At 48.7% G+C, this 18026-nt stretch overlaps 1 protein-coding gene across 2 annotated transcripts in view; it reads right to left on the bottom strand.

Annotated features, from left to right (window-relative positions):
* Positions 1 to 16953, bottom strand: part of PCYT1A (phosphate cytidylyltransferase 1A, choline) — a 37424-nt gene extending 20471 nt beyond the window's left edge. Inside the window, exons 1-2 of one of the 2 annotated variants that reach the window (XM_028731894.2) lie at positions 16623 to 16953; positions 1109 to 1261 (exon numbers count right to left, since the gene is read on the bottom strand). In XM_028731894.2, the coding sequence (XP_028587727.2) occupies positions 1109 to 1261; positions 16623 to 16895 (426 nt within the window). In that variant the 5' untranslated portion in view covers positions 16896 to 16953. Of the gene's footprint in view, positions 1 to 1108; positions 1262 to 11702; positions 11826 to 16622 lie in introns of those variants that run through there. The other variant, XM_028731896.2, reaches the window with a different exon arrangement.
* Between the last annotated feature and the right edge of the window lie 1073 nt (positions 16954 to 18026).

Raw genomic sequence — 18026 nt, 5'->3', positions numbered from 1 at the left:
CTTGTTTGTTTATAATGTTGTGAAAACCAATTAACATTTTTCGGGGGGGGGGGGAGAAACGATGCTGCCTCTGGGACTGGACCAGTCCACTTGGAGAGATTCCAGCTCCACAACCGCTTCGCAGCCCTGCTTTCCAGTTTGGGTCAGAGGCACAGCCAGTGAGCAGGGGAGAGACAGCCGAGAAGGGCAAAGTGCTGCAATCCGATATGAGGAAGGAAGGTGACCGGGTGCATCAGCTGAGAAGCCCTAATCTGAGATGACAGCTAGAGAGAACGATTGCTAGAATAAGGGATTCTTCTCTTGGGAAGGGACAGTAGGGAGCCATCACGTTACAGCAGCCTTTGCCAACCTGGTGCCATCCTGATGTTTTGGACTACAACTCCCATCAGCCCTTGCCAGCAGGGACGTATCATGCCTAGGCTGGCGTGAGTGTGGCCGTGAAAACTGGGGCTGACAGGAGTTGCGGTTCAAAGCATCTGGAGGGCAATGGATTGGCAAAGGCGACATCATGAACATTAAGCAAGGCCTAGAATCACTAGACCTTGCTAGTGGATGCGGGTGGCGCTGTGGTCTAAACCACAGAGCCTAGGGCTTGCCAATCGGTGTGAGCTCCTGTTGCTTAGTCCCACCTCCTGCCAACCTAGCAGTTCAAAAGCACGTCAAAGTGCAAGTAGATCAATAGGTACCGCTCTGGCGGGAAGGTAAACGGCGTTTCTGTGCGCTGCTCTGGTTCGCCAGAAGTGGCTTAGTCATGCTGGCCACATGACCCGGCTCCCTCGGCCAATAAAGCGAGACGAGCGTCGCAACCCCAGAGTTGTCCGCAACTGGTCCCTTTACCTTTACCTAGAATCACTTTGGCACAATGTGCAATCCAGAGCCCTGGCTGTTAAAAGAAGCAGGAAGCAAAACAGCAATGCCCACAACTCTGATATTGCTTTATTATTATTATTTTTTAAAAACCTTTCTTTAAACTCTATCCTTGGTAAGTGTTAAGTTAGCTGAGGAGGGTTGCTTTTGACTCCGAAAGGGCCGGAGCTCAGCATGCGTCATTAAGTTAAACATTAAGCAGAAAGGTCCTGCCAGAATTTCCCATTTTTCTTTTACTTACCAAGCAGTTCCGTGGCATTTTGGAGGGGATGCCATCCGCTTCGGCCGCCCCGTTGGGGCCCACGCCTTCTTTTCTCCTTTTCCTGGAGTTCAGCCTGGCAGAGCCCTGGGGTTCCATCCCTCGAATTGCGTCCGGCAGCTCAGCTGGAAAGACCTGCGGGAGCGAATGAGGCGTGGTTGTTTTTAAAAATAAAATAATAAAAAGAAGAAGAGTGGGGGGAACCAGCAGTCAGAAAAGGACTCTGTGTGTAGTGGGTTGATCAGAGGAGCAGATCCTCTGAGCTGCCAACAGCCAGCGGGCTTTCAGCGGAACAGGGTCAAGGTGGGAATGTTTTGAGTCCTCCTCTGAGCCGCCTCTTATCTGCCATAGTGACAAGAGGGCAGTAAAAACCAGCTGGCAGCCAGGAAGGTCTTTCTCCCATGACCCAGCAGGAATGCAAGAACAGAGAGAGAAGGGGGTGTGGAGAGAGAGAACTCAGTGGCAGGGCTTATTTTAGCACTCGGTTAAAAGCAGTGGTGGGGACGTGGGTGGCGCTGTGGGTAAAAGCCTCAGCGCCTAGGGCTTGCCGATCGAAAGGTCGGCGGTTCGAATCCCCGCGGCGGGGTGCGCTCCCGTTGCTCGGTCCCAGCGCCTGCCAACCTAGCAGTTCGAAAGCACTCCCGGGTGCAAGTAGATAAATAGGGACCGCTTACTAGCGGGAAGGTAAACGGCGTTTCCATGTGCGGCTCTGGCTCGCCAGAGCAGCGATGTCACGCTGGCCACGTGACCCGGAAGTGTCTCCGGACAGCGCTGGCCCCCGGCCTCTAGAGTGAGATGAGCGCACAACCCTAGAGTCTGTCAAGACTGGCCCGTACGGGCAGGGGTACCTTTACCTTTTACCTAAAAGCAGTGGAAAGATGGAGGGCACAAGGAGAAGGGGGCGACAGAGGACGAGATGGTTGGATAGTGTTTTCGAGGTTACCAGCATGAGTTTGACCAAACTGCGGGAGGTAGTGGAGGACAGAGGTGCCTGGTGTGCTCTGGTCCATGGGGTCACGAAGAGTCGGACACGACTAAACAACAACAAAAGCAGTGGGCAAAAGATTGAGCTGTTGGGGGAGAGACCTTAACCAAAATGAGCTGAGGACCTGTCTCTTCCAAAGGTCCCAGCCTTTTCAGCTTCCTCTGCAGTTGCAGGATTCCCTGGGGGCTTCCACAGACTCTATTCTACATAGGAGCATTGGGAGCACAGTGAATCAGCAGGCTTCTCACTGACCGCAGCACAATTAGCGGTAGCTCAGCGGTCCCAGCTCCTGCCCACCTAGCAGTTCTAAAGCACTCTTAAGTGCAAGTAGATAAATAGGGACCACTTTATAGCGGGAAGGTAACGGCGTTTCCGTGTGCGGCGTAGGTGCTGGCTCGCCAGAGCAGCTTCGTCACGCTGGCCACGTGACCCGGAAGTGTCTTCGGACGGCGCCAGCTCCCAGCCTCTAGAGCGAGATGAGCACACAACCCCAGAGTCGGACACGACTGGCCCGTACGGGCAGGGGTACCTTTACCTTTACCAGCAATGGAAGAACCAGGCTGAAATGCCCCTCAAGTTATGGGGAAATAGTATCTGGGGTGCAGCAATGTCTGAGTGTCTCACCAGACACAGGAGAGCAATTAAAGGCATAGCGGATAGAGGCAGCTTCCAAGAAACGTGGACCCCTTTCTTGAACTATGTGAACGGCTATAATCAAGACCTTCTTACACCAACTGCTCAATAGTCTCAGCGGAGAGGTTATGCTAAGTAACCTGCTTGAATGTTGAATGTCCAGAGACAATGGATCAAACGAACACTGTTAGCTATACTGCTGGATAAGTGTTTAATGGTTATTGCATTTGTTTAAAAACCAATGAAAATTGTTTTTTTTAAAAAAATAAATAAATAAAGAACAGAATTTGGAAGATTAGTTGTTGAAAGATTTAGGAGAGGTAAAAGAAAGTACAGTGGTACCTTGGTTCCCGAATGGCTTAGTTGCCGAACAAATTGGCTCCCGAACGCCACAAACTTGGAAGTAAGTGTTCCGGTTTGCGAACCTTTTTCAGAAGCCGAATGTCCACCGCAGCTTCCACGGCTTCTGTTTGAGTGCAGGAAGCTCCTGCAGCCAATCAGAAGCCGTGCCTTGGTTTCTGAATGGTTTCGGGAGTCGAAAGGACGCCCGGAACGGATTAAGTTCGAGAACCAAGGTACCACTGTACTTCATTATACAGCGCATAGTCAGACTAGGGAACTCGCTTCCAGATGGCCACCAACTAGGATGGCTTTAAAAAAGGATCAGACAAACACACAGAGGAGAGGGCTATTGGAGGCTATTAGCTCAGTCTCCCAACAGCACTTCCAAAATGAGGAGATGCGACCATTTCCTCCTTCTGGATTCTGTTGGCAGAAATTTCCCTGCCCCGTATAACCACGAGCAGCTCATTAAATGTCTCATTTTGTGCAAAGGTTCTGCAGTGAGCTGTTGGGAAGAGGCAAAACCAGAAACAGATGCAGGCACACCATTGTTTTAGATAGCCCTGTGACCCTATTGCCGGAGGGCATTTGAATCCTGCATTCCTTACTATGCATAACTTACAATAGCCTGGTTAACATCAAATAATGCAACAAACTATGAATTAACAATGGGTTACGCCAGGATCAAACAAACAATGGCTTGTGTGGGGTGGATGAACAAACCAAGGTCAAGAATCTGCAGGTTAAAACAAAACAAGCCAACAATAAATCATAGCTTCAGGTCATGGTATGTTGGCAATAAACAAACCATAGTTGAGCTGCTGGGCAGAGTTCACACGTAATGCTAAGTCATGCTTTAATAAATCATAACTTAAAAAACAGTGGCTTAGTGAACCAGACCAGTATCAGTCAAGACACGCTGCATCCTGATAATCAGAGTTCAGCTTCAGTTAAAAACCCAGAAGAGGGATTAACCCCCCGACTGCAAAAGTTGGCAGTGACACCCTCCTAACCTCAGTCATAAGGAAAATGGGCCCAAGAATCTTATGCAGATGGTTGCGGAACCAGATCGCCCTTCTAAGTCCAGCATCCTGTTTTCAACAGTAGCCGAAGATTGATTTAACTCCAAGCAATATAATATCAACAGTCATGCAGACTATTTAAGTCAGCAGTGGGGAAAAGGCCAATTAACTGATTTAAACCCAGTTTTCCATTTATATGTCTTCCAATATTTATTTCCTAAACAGTGGTGCAAATCTGAACACTAAACCACGCCAATTCAACAGCAGAATATTTGTATAGAAGGTTTCGCCCTGACCTTAGAGGCACTGCTAAATTTTGCATGCTTTCTCTTTAACTTACAAAGGAAATGTCTTTAGAATATTCCCAAAATGGGTCTCTCGTAAAACCAGCACACAGGGCTTTTTGTGAGGCTAAATACAAGAACACAGGAATGACAAGCCTGGCTCGTCTCGCTCTGTCTTGGCCCATCCCGGCTCTCTTTAAGGTGTTTAATCTACACCACTAAACTTGTTTTGCCAGTACATTAACCACCTGGGAACCTGTTCACACCCACGCCAACTTCTTTTTGCTGGATCTCATGTTTACGGTGCTCTGTATGGGACTGTGACACAACCACCCCTTGCATTCTGGTCTCACTTTATGAGACAGGGATCAGGGAACCTCAGGCCTCTCTCTGTCTGGTCCCCAGAACTGGCCACATTCCTCCCTGGACCATAGCTTGGTGATAGAGCATCTGCTACTTGGCTACTTGCACCAAGTGAAGATGCCTGGGCACCAGGATAGCGCCCGACATCTCCACCTTTTGGCGGTGCATGCCTGGGGATCACTGGATCTTGACTGTTTTCACGCACTAATGCCCCACCCTGTAGAATTCTATCAGTTGTGTTTTATCTGCACAATCAGAATGAATTTCTGGAACCAAAATGCTTTTTCTGTGCAGCCTGAGCAGGAGCAGTCGCCATTAAGTAAAAGAGGTCGGAATAGGCCAATATATATATGGACCAGGGGTGAGCAAACTTTTTCAGCAGGGGGCTGGTCCACTGTCCCTCAGACCTTGTGGGGGGCCGGACTACATTTTTGGGGGGGAAATGAACAAATTCCTATGCCCCACAAATAACCCAGAGATGCATTTTCAATAAAAGGACACATTCTACTCATGTAAAAACATGCTGCTTCCCGGGCCGCCCGCGGGCCGGATTGAGAAGGTGATTGGGCCAGATCTGGCCCCAAGCCTTCGTTTGCCTACCCATGATATGGACTGTCCTGAGATAAAGTGACTTTTCTTCTTTAAGTTCTCAGAGCTCTTAACTTACCTCAAGGTTGTCATCTGAGCTAGCCAGATGTTTAACTGAGAATGATTCACAGTAGGTTCATCATTTGAAAAATAAAACTTTAGAGCCGTCTTGCCCCCAAAATGCCAACTAGAAATTCCATTTTGGTGACTGTAACCTTGGTTTGAGGAGTCATTTGGCACCTACATAGCTTATATATAGTGTTTCTAACACTGCCGGGGTGGGGGGGTGGGAGGGCTCCTACCTGAAACCCTGGAGACCTGCTGGCAGTCAACAGAGCCCCAACATTTCATACCAAGTGGGACGCAAGAGTACATAGACAAGATGGAACCCATGGGCCCTATCCATGCTTCTGGAGTGAAACCCAACATATCTGGAAAAGAGCAGAGCTTTGCACACCTTGGAACAGAGGGAAACAGGAGGTTTGAAAGACAAGAGGCAGAAACTGGTTCCAGGCTGAAAAGCAGAACCTTTCACAGGTCCAGAATCAAAGGAATGTTTTCTTGTATTGCTAAAGAATGCTTGCCGCGGGTTTCAAAGCTGAGTGAAAGTTTGCTAGTCTTTGCACTGAGAGTTGGTTTTGACACCCAGAAAAAAATTGCACGCTGTTAACAATGCCTGATAATCCAGCATTCTGGGCAAAGTATCAACAAAGCAATGGAATGAGGAAATAACTCGCCTTTTCACGCAAAGGAGGTTGGAAAGGATCTGGTTCAGATAAAGGAAGCAGAGGGAGCCTGCTGGAAAAATCTTGCTACTTATCAGTAGGAGGTGAAAGATGAAGTAAACCCTCTGGAAAATGCCTACAGACAGCTGCCTGGAGGGAGGCTTCATGGGGGCAGAAGTGAGCTTTATCCAAAGACCTAATTGCAGAGGTAGGAGAGTCAAACCCCAAAATCTGCATACCCTGCAGAGCTTCCAGTTCCAGTGCTGAGACTGAGACAGGATAGTTCTGCATTTCTAAGTTATCAGCTCGCCCGCGCAGTGCCAGGCACGATGATTTGCTGCCAATACTGTAATGCCTCTTTCGCTGACTCACACGCCTGCTGAGCAAATCCACACCCAAATCTTGCATTCCGTCAGCTGTTCGCTGGAGAAATTCCCAAGGCAAGAAAGATTATCCCCCCCCCCCCCAATAAATCTCAGAAGCCAGAACAGCAAGAGGGATCGCTGCGCAGTGAAAGCAGCGATCCCTCTTGCTGTTCTGGCTTCTGGGATAGCTGTGCATCCTGCATTCGCTCCATAAGACGCACACACATTTCCCCTTACTTTTTAGGAGGGGGAAAGTGAGTCTTATAGAGCAAAAAATACGGTACTTAAGGCAAGTAAAGACAAATAATATAGCAACATTTTAATACATCCTCACACCGAAGAAAGTCCTTACTCAATGTCATCACCTCTCCCAATAAACAAATGTTTAGAATGCCTTAAAGTCTCCAGCCCTTCCCATGTCTCACATATCAGAGAAGCCCTGTCTCTATTATATTTTGGGCACATACTGAAGATCTTCCTTTTCCACTAAGTCTTTTAAGTGCAGATTTTCATCCCAGCCTATCTATGCTGGACTTGAACTTGTTTTTATTGTTAAATCCCTCTGGGATATTTTATGTGGAACGATTCAAACATGAAATAAATAAACACAAGACTCCCATCTAGAACGGTCTTATAGATATGGATATGAAGATGCAGTGATGACATCCGCCCTGGCTTTAAAAGAAGATTAGACAAATTCATGGGGAGTAAGGCTATCAATGGCTATGATCATCTCTCATTTTCCCTGACTGGTAGTCATGCTGGCAGGGATGGGTGATAACAAGAGTTCAACAGCATCTGCAGGGCTACAGGTTCTCCTTTGCTGATGTAGGCGAAGAACCCACGGTATTCATTTACATTCATCTTATGGTTAATGGGCAAGATTCTCCAAACTGGTTTCTGCATGTCTCTGCCATCCTGCAGGTCTTTGCCATCCTTTGTGTTTTATTTAACACAAAAACCACAGCAAAAGCAAACTAAACCTTCCCTCTGCAACACCAGGAAGTATTTCAAAGACAAAGAAGCAACCAGGCTTTTAATTCAGGTCGTTCTGACCACCGCGAGCTCCACGCCCTTATACTTCCTTGGCAGTTGTCCAAGCGTGGCTATATTCTGTGGCAAGCATCACAATATCCACGTCACAATTAAAACAATTGGAGCATTCAGCAACTGCAGCCACGCAATTATAGGACGATCAGGTTTTGAGGTCTAAAGGGAATGCTCATTCATTTTAGGTCACTAGTCTCCAAAAATAATCTCCCTGCAGCTGTGATTTGTGCTTGATAATGTAAACCTTATGCTGTGATCACATCTTTTGAAGTTTGGGGATATATTTGCATTTGAAACTCATGTCACCGCCTTCCTGGGTTGTTTTTTTTATCCAGAGGAGAACCTGATGAGACTTAAGATACTAAATGCGCTACTCATCTGGAACAGGTTGCAACTACCATCATGTAATTGCCCAAGTTGCACATTTCAGCAGCACCACATATGGTGCAGCCCTTTAAAGATGGAAGAAAATCAGAAAGGTGAACTACATAAACCCTGAGGTGGAAGTATGGATGTGTGTGTGTGTCATCACCCCCTATAAAATTATTTTCAAGGCTAATATAATTATAGGGCTGGCATGCTCCAATGGCAGTTCCTAAGGCCAGCACAGTCCAACAAAGAAAAAGAAAAACAAAGGAGACTTGGATCTGGGCTACCCTCTCTTCTCAAGATGTCCACTTTTTGCTGTTGCAGACCAATGTGAATACTCATTCCTTAGTTTAGAGGAATGTGTTGCTTTCTTTTTCTGAGGCACTGACTGGCTTTGCCTTGCAAGGTCACTGCTTTGACCCAGCACAGTGAGTCATGAGGGACAGACACTTTACTTCTGAGAGCCTGGGCTCAGGAATGGATTTTGCAACTAAGGATAGAAGGGTTCAAGCCTCTTAGTCACAAAGTGGTTGTCATCGAGCCACTGCTTCTGTGGTGACACTTCTCTCTGTAGTTTCCAGAGCAACTCAGATGGGTGGGGAGACGAGAGACAGCAGCACTTGCTGAACTGCTTCCGTCTCTGCATGCCTTCCTCCCACAAGCTGTTTCAGAAACAGTTCAAGGGACGAAAGAGAAAATTGTGTCCATAGAGATTTACCTCTATGATTGTGCGGTGGTGAAATGGAAAAGTGTAGGCTAATGCTTTATGCATTATAGTGGGAGGCAGTGATAATTATCCAAGGGAAAACATGCAAAGCAACTTAGCAGGCGAGCACCCAATGAACTATTCTGCAGCTGTTTTGCAAGAAATAAACACTGGAAGGAGACAGTGTGGGCAGTAGGAAGAGGGTGGACCAGGAACACCACGTGATCGACCAGCAGATCGCGATCGACCTGTTGGACATGCCTGGCATATGATATCTAACCCGCTCTCCCACAGGCTTTCCATGTGACACACAGACCATTCCAGCTTGCATTTTCTTTGCCTTTTGGCCTTGGCCTGTAATGCATTCCCTCTCATCCCAAGAGTATATTCACCTGCCCATTGAAGTTATCACTTCACACATCTGATAAAGGCGACTCTGATACCCCAAAGCTAATGCCATAATATATCATTAAAATTTATTGCCACAGAACCTTTTGTCATCATTTCTTGCTACCTCAGAGGTTCGGCTCTCATAAAGGCAATGGATATAGAAGCACAAAGATGTCGATATAAGTGCTGCAAGATCTAAATTATACCGCGGTCTCCCCACAAAACTAATTTGAGACCATTGCAAAGAAAGCCCAAGGCAGAAAAAACCCCACACTTAGAACAGCAAAATAGATCTTGGACAAGGGCTACTATTGTGGCAGCACTATAGAGATGTAGATATGAACTTATTTGGGACTGCTGCAATCCTCCTGCCTCCTCACTACAGTCACTGCACCTAAGAAACATCTCATGCAGTTCACAGTCTGAACAGTGGCTAAAGGTAAAGGTAAAGGTACCCCTGCCCGTACGGGCCAGTCGTGACCAACTCTGGGGTTGCGCGCCCATCTCGCTTAAGAGGCCGGGGGCCAGCGCTGTCCGAAGACACTTCCGGGTCGTGGCCAGTGTGACGAAGCTGCTCTGGCGAGCCAGCACCAGCACAGCACACGGAAACGCCGTTACCTTCCCGCTATGAAGCGGTACCTATTTATCTACTTGCACTTAGTGGTGCTTTCGAACTGCTAGGTGGGCAGGAGCTGGGACCGAAGGACGGGAGCTCACCCTGCCGCGGGGATTCGAACCGCTGACCATACGATCGGCAAATCCTAGGCGCTGAGGTTTTACCCACAGCGCCACCTGCGTCCCTGTTGAACAGTGACTACCTTCCTTCAAAAAGCACTTCACACAGCTCATCCTAAATGCCTGTCAAACCTTCAATGTCATACCGTGACACTGATACATACCAAATCTGTAAGTATTTACATGGCAGAGCTGAATACGCTGTTCCTTGGGGAGAGGGGGAATCTCCCTAACCACCAAACAACACCATCAGCTTTTTGCATTTCCAATAAGTCTCTCCCCTCAACCCCAAGGCATTGCTTCAAGCTGAGCAAACACAATGCCCATTTCTAATGGCTAGCATTGCTTATTACTGTTCATTGGGCTTTTGTTTTTACATATGTTGCATGTTACCATAGAATCATAGAATTGTAGAGCTGGAAGGGACTCCGAGGGTCATCTAGTCCAACCCCCTGAAATGCAGGAATCATAGCTGAAGAATCCTCACTTGATGTCCATCCAATTTAAAAACCTCAAATGAAGGAGAGTCCACCACCTTCTGAGGGAATCCGGAAATACTATATGACACCCCACCTTTTTCTATGGTATTATCTATGTGCATATATTTTTATTTAATGTAAGTCGCTGGGAGGCCTTCTAGTGACAAACGCCTAATAGGTTTAATAAAGAAATACACACAAAAAATCCCATTCTGTCTATATATATATATATATATATATATTTAAAAACACTCCAGCCCCCCAATATTTGTACAAGATTCTCTTAAAGCAGGGCTAATTGCCTAGCCCTCCTCCCGTTCCTGCCCAGACCCCTGGGGTCACCTTTCCCCACCAAGGGTTGTAGTCCCCACCAAGGTGCAGAGCAGCACCTCCTCACCCCCCCCAAGGTGTATCGCAACCCTGTCCCAAGCCCTGTCAACACCAATGATTACAACCAGACGCTTACAACCGCCTGTTCTGTACATACAGGACTGCCCTGTGTTTCAATGCAAAACGCCACGTCAATACAGCTTTGACCTGTCTCTCGGGTCCTCTCTCTCTGTGTGCCAGCTTAGGGATCCTCTCCAAACGCTTGTGCTTAGAAGGGTGTGTCTAATAATAATAATAATAATAATAATAATAATAATTTATTATTTATACCCCGCCCATCTGGCTGGGTTTCCCCAGCCACTCTGGGCGGCTCCCAACCGAATATTAAAAACACAATACAGTGGTACCTTGGGTTAATTACTTAATTCTTTCTGGAGGTCCGTTCTTAACCTGAAACTGTTCTTAACCTGAAGCACCACTTTAGCTAATGGGGCGTCCTGCTGCTGCCGCGCCGCCAGAGCCCGATTTCTGTTCTCATCCTGAAGCAAAGTTCTTAACCTGAAGCACTATTTCTGGGTTAGCGGAGTCTGTAACCTGAAGTGTATGTAACCCGAGGTACCACTGTACAGTTAAAAACACAATACATGGTAAAATACCATGCACTGAAGCTCTGGACAGGTAAGCGCAGGCAGATTTACAAATCCGCCTGTGCGACGAGCCCCAGAGGGGTCCTCCTGCTGGGGGCTGCCGTGTGTCCTCTTTATCCAAGACACGTCCTCTTCTTCAGGGGCAAAATTTGAGGCGAACTACCTTTATATCCTTTGAATGGCCGTCATAGCGTCCTCTCTCTCTCTTTCTCCTAAATTTGGCAACCCTAATAGGGCTGCTACAGATTGCGATGGGTTGCTCTGAAGTCACTCCAGCACCAGATTTTTTAGGGGATCGCACCCCCCAAGAAAACCCAGCAACGCCCCCCTCCCCTCCTATATTTCCCCCGCCCACAACCAGCCCCACCGCCTTCCCTTTCGGGCGAGAGGCATCACCAGGCTGGGGAGGCCACCCTCTCTATTGGGGGGGGAGGGATTTAGGGCCCCCCTTTTCCCCTCCAGGAGGGAGTCAGGGGGGGGGGGCTCGCCCGGGCCAAGCACTCACACAAGCCCCCTCCCCAATGCCATGACCCCCGGCCCTGACCGGCGCGGCTCCGACCTACCCGCCTGCCTCCCTCGGTCTCCGCTCTCCGGCTCCCCTTCGCGCAGCGCCAACGGGGCCAGGCCGGAAGTGTTTCCGGCCGGACCCTCCCGGCGACGGACCGGCCGAAACGGTCCGCCTCTCTCTGCTGCTCCCCCGGAAACCGCCACCCAGACGCGGAAGGTTCCGGCGATGGGAGAAATAGAACCATAATATAGCATGATAGAGTCGGAAGGGACCCCCGGGGGTCGTCTAGTCCAGGCACCCCCAAACTCGGCCCTCCATATGTTTTGGGGCTAGAATTTCCAACATCCCTGACTACTGGTCCTGTTAGCTAGGGATGATGGGAGTTGTAGTCCCAATATATCTGGAGGGCCGAGATTGGGGGCATAGCTGTCAACGTTTCCCTTTTTAAAAGGGAGATTCCCTTATTCCGAATAGGATTCCTCGCAAGAAAAGGGAAAAGTTGACAGCTATGTTTGGGGGTGCCTGATCTAGTCCAACCCCACCCCCGCCATATTTTGCCCAACGCGGGTCTCGAACCCACGACTCTTGAGATGAAGAGCCTCCTACGCCCTACGGACAGCAATCCACGCCCAGTCCCACTAGGAAAGCGACAGACCTTTCGCGGCCTTGTGCTTGGCGGGGGCTGGGGCCTGTTCTCCCTCCCTCTCCGCCGTGTTTTGCCTTGATAGCCCAGTCAGCAGAGGACAGGACTCTTAATCCAAGGGTTCGAGCCCAGAATTGGGCAAAAAGATTCCTCCTATGCCCCTAGCGGGTTGGGCTAGATGACCCTCAGGGTCCCTTCCGACTCTATGATCTGTAGGCATACACATGTGCTCCTAAGCCACTTTGGGCTGCCTTAGGCAATATAAAAGGCGACTAACAAAGTCAATAAATAGTAATGATAATATTAATAATAAAGGGCTGTTGTAGGTGCCGCAAACAAACCTTGCCACCAGGCCCAAAGCTTAGTTTTAGAATTCAGCCCCCATCCCATTCTCTCATATTTTAGGGCTGAGTACACACATGCCTTTAAAGCACATTCTCTCTCCCCCCCCCCCACCTCAAAGAATTCTGGGCCTGTAGTTTTACCTCTGTGGTTGTGTGGTGAGACCCTTCTGGGCACCCTTTTCATTCATTTATTTATTAAATTTCTATACCGCCCTTCTTTGGAGGATTTTGGGGATGCTGGCCATACTTTGCATTACAGAGTCCTACAGTAATATGCTGCTGTTTGCCTAGCTTTTCGAAACCGTTGCAGCACAGCAGTGCATAATTAAACATTCTCCTAAAACAAAGATTGCATTGTGGCCACTGTGGTTAAAAGCCGTGTGCTTGAGACTAACTGCATAATATTAAGATATCAGTGCGTTGTTGTTACAATACAGTACTGTAGTGATCTTTCATTGTGTAATGCTAACAATGCAAAGCATTGTTCAGTTTCCACTTTGCAGTCATGTGGATGTAGTTTTTAAATCTAATGCTACCTCCTTTGAATACCAGAGGCGTGGCGGGCTATACATTTTAAGTAAATTTGCCTAGGGACATCTGGTTAATTTCTGACGGAAGGAAAAATTGAGGAAGTGTCTTCTTAATTTGTAACTTACAGTACAGTGCAATGCTATACACATGTTCTCAGAATGGGTTTTAGCCTTGATTTCCCTTCTCTACCTTTTTCCTGTCCTCTGCTTCCCTTATATCACTCTTGCTTAAGTTTTCAAGCCTGAAGGCAAGGTCTCTTTGGCTGTGTACACACTCTACGCTTAAAGCACATTCGAAGGACACATTCCCCCTCAGAGAAATCTGGGCTCTGTAGTTTACCCCTTCCAAAGTTACCATGCCCTGTAGCCTTCCAGAAATTACAGTGCCCAGAATTCTTTGAGGGGCAAAATGTGCTTTCAGAGTATCGTGTGTATGCAGTCTATGTCCCCCTGATGTGAGCCACTTTGGGAGACAGTAATGGTCTGAAAGGGACGCGGGTGGCACTGTAGTCTAAACCACAGAGCCTAGGACTTGCTGATCAGAAGGTCGGCGGTTCAAATCCACACGACAGGGTGAGCTCCCGTTGCTCAGTCCCTGCTCCTGCCAACCTAGCAGTTCGAAAGCATGTCAAAGTGCAAGTAGATAAATAGGTACCACTCTGGCGGGAAGGTAAACGGCATTTCCATGCACTGCTCTGGTTTGCCAGAAGCGGCTTAGTCATGCTGGCCACATGACCCGGAAGCTGTGCGCCGGCTCCCTTGGCCAATAAAGCGAGATGAGCAGCACAACCCCAGAGTCGGTCATGACTGGACTTAATGGTCAGGGGTCCCTTTACCTTTATCTCCCAAAAGGTATGAGACAAAAGGCAAAGAGAAGCATAAAGGTAAAGGTACCCCTGCCCGTACGGGCCAGTCTTGACAGACTCTAGGGTTGTGCGCCCATTTCACTCAAGAGGCCGGGGGCCAGCGCTGTCCGGAGACACTTCCGGGTCACGTGGCCAGCGTGACATCGCTGCTCTGGCGAGCATAGAGGTACTAAAATGTAGGATTCCATTAACAGTCCCCCTGCGTTGCTACCTAGGCTCACCAACCCTCCTGCTGATTTACATGATGTTCCCTATTCCTCTTACTTTGAAATGCACCATCCTCAACTCCACTTTGGTTGTGGTCTGTTCTGTGGTGGACCTACTGAGGCTGTCATGGGGCTCCCTTTGCAACCGGCAATGATGTTTGTGTAACCACTGTTATCTTCTTCCATAGGGTTGTTCCACGGCAGATCACCACACCTTTACAACACCTGTGCTGCTAACTTGCAAACTTTGGGGTTGTTGAAATATATACAACAAAAAATAAATCAGTTTGAGTCATATGTCTACTAGACCCCAAAAAACTTAAGCAATGTGGACTGAAGTCGATTCTGGGGCCCCTCTGGGATTAGGGAGTCTAAAGCTGAAGTGTCCGTAGTTTCATAGTAAATGTGCCCCTGGGTCTATTTACACCACAGCCCCTATCTATGCAACTCGGCTCAGAAGCAAATCCCACCAAGTTCAATGGAACTTAATGCTCTGGTTTAGGTGCATGGAGCTTAAATAACAGCCTTAGCAACTTCGGCAACCCTTCCAAGAGCTTGAGCTCGCTAAAAAACCACAGCTTCTGCACGCTAAGGCAATTCTTAAAGGTAAAGGGACCCCTGACCATTAGGTCCAGTCACGGATGACTCTGGGGTTGCGGCGCTCATCTCGCTTTATTGGCCGAGGGAGCCGGCGTACAGCTTCCGGGTCATGTGGCCAGCATGACTAAGCCGCTTCTGGCAAACCAGAGCAGCGCATGGAAACGCCATTTGCCTTCCTGCCGGAGCGGTACCTATTTATCTACTTGCACTTTGACATGCTTTTGAACTGCTAGGTTGGCAGGAGCAGGGACTGAGCAACGGGAGCTCACCCTGCCGCGGGGATTCGAACCACCGACCTTCCAATCAGCAAGTCCTAGGCTCTGTGGTTTAACCCACAGTGCCACCCGTGTCCCTAAGGCAATTCTTACGCACTTATTAATATAAAAAAGAGTTAGCCTTAAAGTGGATCGGCAGCTGCACTCCAGAGGAACAGAACATACTACCCAAGTTAAGGTAATAATAAAAATCTGGCTAAATGGCTCTATCGCATACCCTTGGTTAATGCGTGACAGAGATACAGGTCTACTTAAATGTCTATGCTTCATAGCAGGTCAGTCTGTTTTGTACATCTTACCCTGTGCTGGTGTCTATTCTGACTGCTAGCAGACCTTCAGGGCTTCAGGTAGAGAGAGAGGTCCTCCACTACCTGCTTACAGGGATCATTTTTAATTGGTGGGGACAAGGACTTGCGCCCGGGACCTCTCACATGCACCATGGGCTCCACCGGAGAGCCATGGCCCTTTGGCAAACGGGACTAAATTGATTCAGCAAAACAGCTCCACCAAACAGCTCCAGCTAATGTATGAAAATTATTACTGCATTCTGCCCTTTATTTGTAGATCTCAGGCAGTTCACAACCGTCCTGGAAAAAGGGAGATTTGGATCCTGCAGAGCCTGAATGCTTTTTCAATAGAATCCAGGCCTAACACTTAGGACATGCTTGCAATGGGTGAATCGCCAATGATCTAACATACCCGACAACATTTCTCTGATGAAAATAGGGGCGTCCAAATCCACCATCACCATCGTTATTCCCATGCCCATCTTGCCCCAGTCACTCTGGGCAGCTTCCAACATACCGTATTTTTCGCTCTATAAGACGCACCAGACCACAAGAGGCACCTAGTTTTGGGAGGAGGAAAACAAGAAAAAAAATATTCTGAACCTCAGAAGCCAGAACAGCAAGAGGGATCGCTGCGCAGCGAAAGCAGCGATCCCTCTTGCTGTTCTGGCTTCTGGGATAGCTGCGCAGCCTGCATTCGCTCCATAAGACGCACGCACATTTCCCCTTACTTTTTAGGAGGGAAAAAGTGAGTCTTATAGAGCAAAAAATACAGTATATAAAAACAAAACATTTAAAAATTCCTGCTGCCTTCCAGTGCCTTCTAAAGCTGTAGTTACTCATCTCCTTGGCTTGGGGGTTGCATAACTCCATACCCTCCAACATTTCTCAGAAGAAAATAGGGCAGTCCTATGGAAAAGCGGGACATCCCGGGATCAGATCAGAAACCGGGATGGCTGCTGTAAATCCGGAACTGCCCTTGGGAAATGGGGGCACTTGGAGGGTCTGATTCAATCAGGCGGGTGGGCTCTTAATGAAATCCACGACTCTCCCAATTACTCGCCACATTTCTGGGCAGAGGTAACGGCGCTCTGTACATGTTCAGAGGCAACCTCCTTCTTAATAAGCCGCTCCAACACGGCTGAGATTGGAGGTCTCAAAAAACAAAAGTAGAAATTAAATTAAAAGAGAAGCAAATTAAAACAAGAGAGACTTGGGACTTACCCACTCGGCCAGGAGCTGCTGTCCTGTCTCCTCCTTGTCCTCCTCTGGCTCCTGGCCCTGCGTCTCGTCCCCGGAGCCGCAGCTCCCCGCAGGGGACGGGGCCCTGGTCTCTCGCCACCGGCTCTCCATGCCGGGCTCTGCCGTGTGCACGGGGGCCAAGGGGGTCATGGAGCACATGGGGCACAGGTCCCCCTCGGCCGCCCCGGAGAAGGGCGCCTCGCACAGCAGGCACCGCTTGGACTTCTTGCTGTGCTTGAGCGGCTTGTCTGCCATGGCCGGAGGGTGGAGGGGGGGCCACGCTGCGGAAGAGCAAGCGGAGGGGAGCAGGGCAGAGGAAGCGGGAGGAGGGGCCAAGCATGCTGCGGCCTCCCACTTCCTGGCCCTGCACCCCCTTTGCAGACCACAAGGGGGTGACATTGCTCACTTGCGGAGGAAGACATTTCCTGCTACGTAGAAGTGAGCTGCAGAAGTAGCTGCTTCAGGGCCCTTGGCTACCTCCCCCCTGCTGGGCTGGAGGCCCATTGCACAGGTCCTAGGGAGCAGCTCTGCGTATACGTAGCAAAACCCTGAGAAATAGCCTTTTTTTTGTTTTTTTAAAAAAGGAAATGGTGACAAAAACCGGGGTGGGTTGTTGCAGCCAATCCCCTTGCACACATCCTAGGCTCGGTCCTTGGCGTCTTTCGATTAAAATAATGGAAGCTTGCAAGGCTGCAAACGATTCTGCACACTTGTAGCCTTGGTCCGGAGGTCTGACATGGAATAAGCAGCTCTTTTAATGTTTTCAAGTACAATTCGGGCATTAAAGAACCAGGTGGAGCGCTCAACTCGAAAGTATGGCCCTGGGATACACGCCAACTGCTCCTATTTAACGGGGATTGCCCCGTGTTTAATACCTGGCCTGTTAAATTGTTCTTTCTGTTTGAACATGGGATTTTTTAAAGGTTTTTTTTGTGTGGTTTCAAAAGGCAAATTCTGTTGGCAGAAAATGGTCGTTCTTCAGGCTGCACCTCCCTCTGCACGGTCTCTAGGAGTTAAATCTCAGAAGGGGCAGCTGCATCTTGTGATCTCATGGGTATTAAATGCACATGCACAAACCACCTCTTCATACACAGCAGCAGCCAAGATAAATTCTGAACTGTTGATACCGTGACGTCGTTGTTTCTCTAGAATGTCTTTATCCAAAGATGACTTAACACAAGATGCCTTGTCAGTTAAAGGTAAAGGTACCCCTGCCCGTACGGGCCAGTCGTGTCCGACTCTAGGGTTGTGCACCCATCTCACTCAAGAGGCTGGGGGCCAGCGCTGTCCGCAGACACTTCTGGGTCACGTGGCCAGCGTGACGAAGCTGCTCTGGTGAGCCAGCACCAGCGCAGCACACGGAAACACTGTTTACCTTCCCGCTGG

This window comes from Podarcis muralis, chromosome 6, assembly GCF_964188315.1.
Source record: "Podarcis muralis chromosome 6, rPodMur119.hap1.1, whole genome shotgun sequence".
Lineage (NCBI taxonomy): Eukaryota > Metazoa > Chordata > Lepidosauria > Squamata > Lacertidae > Podarcis > Podarcis muralis.
This window is presented reverse-complemented; position numbering and strand designations above follow the sequence as displayed.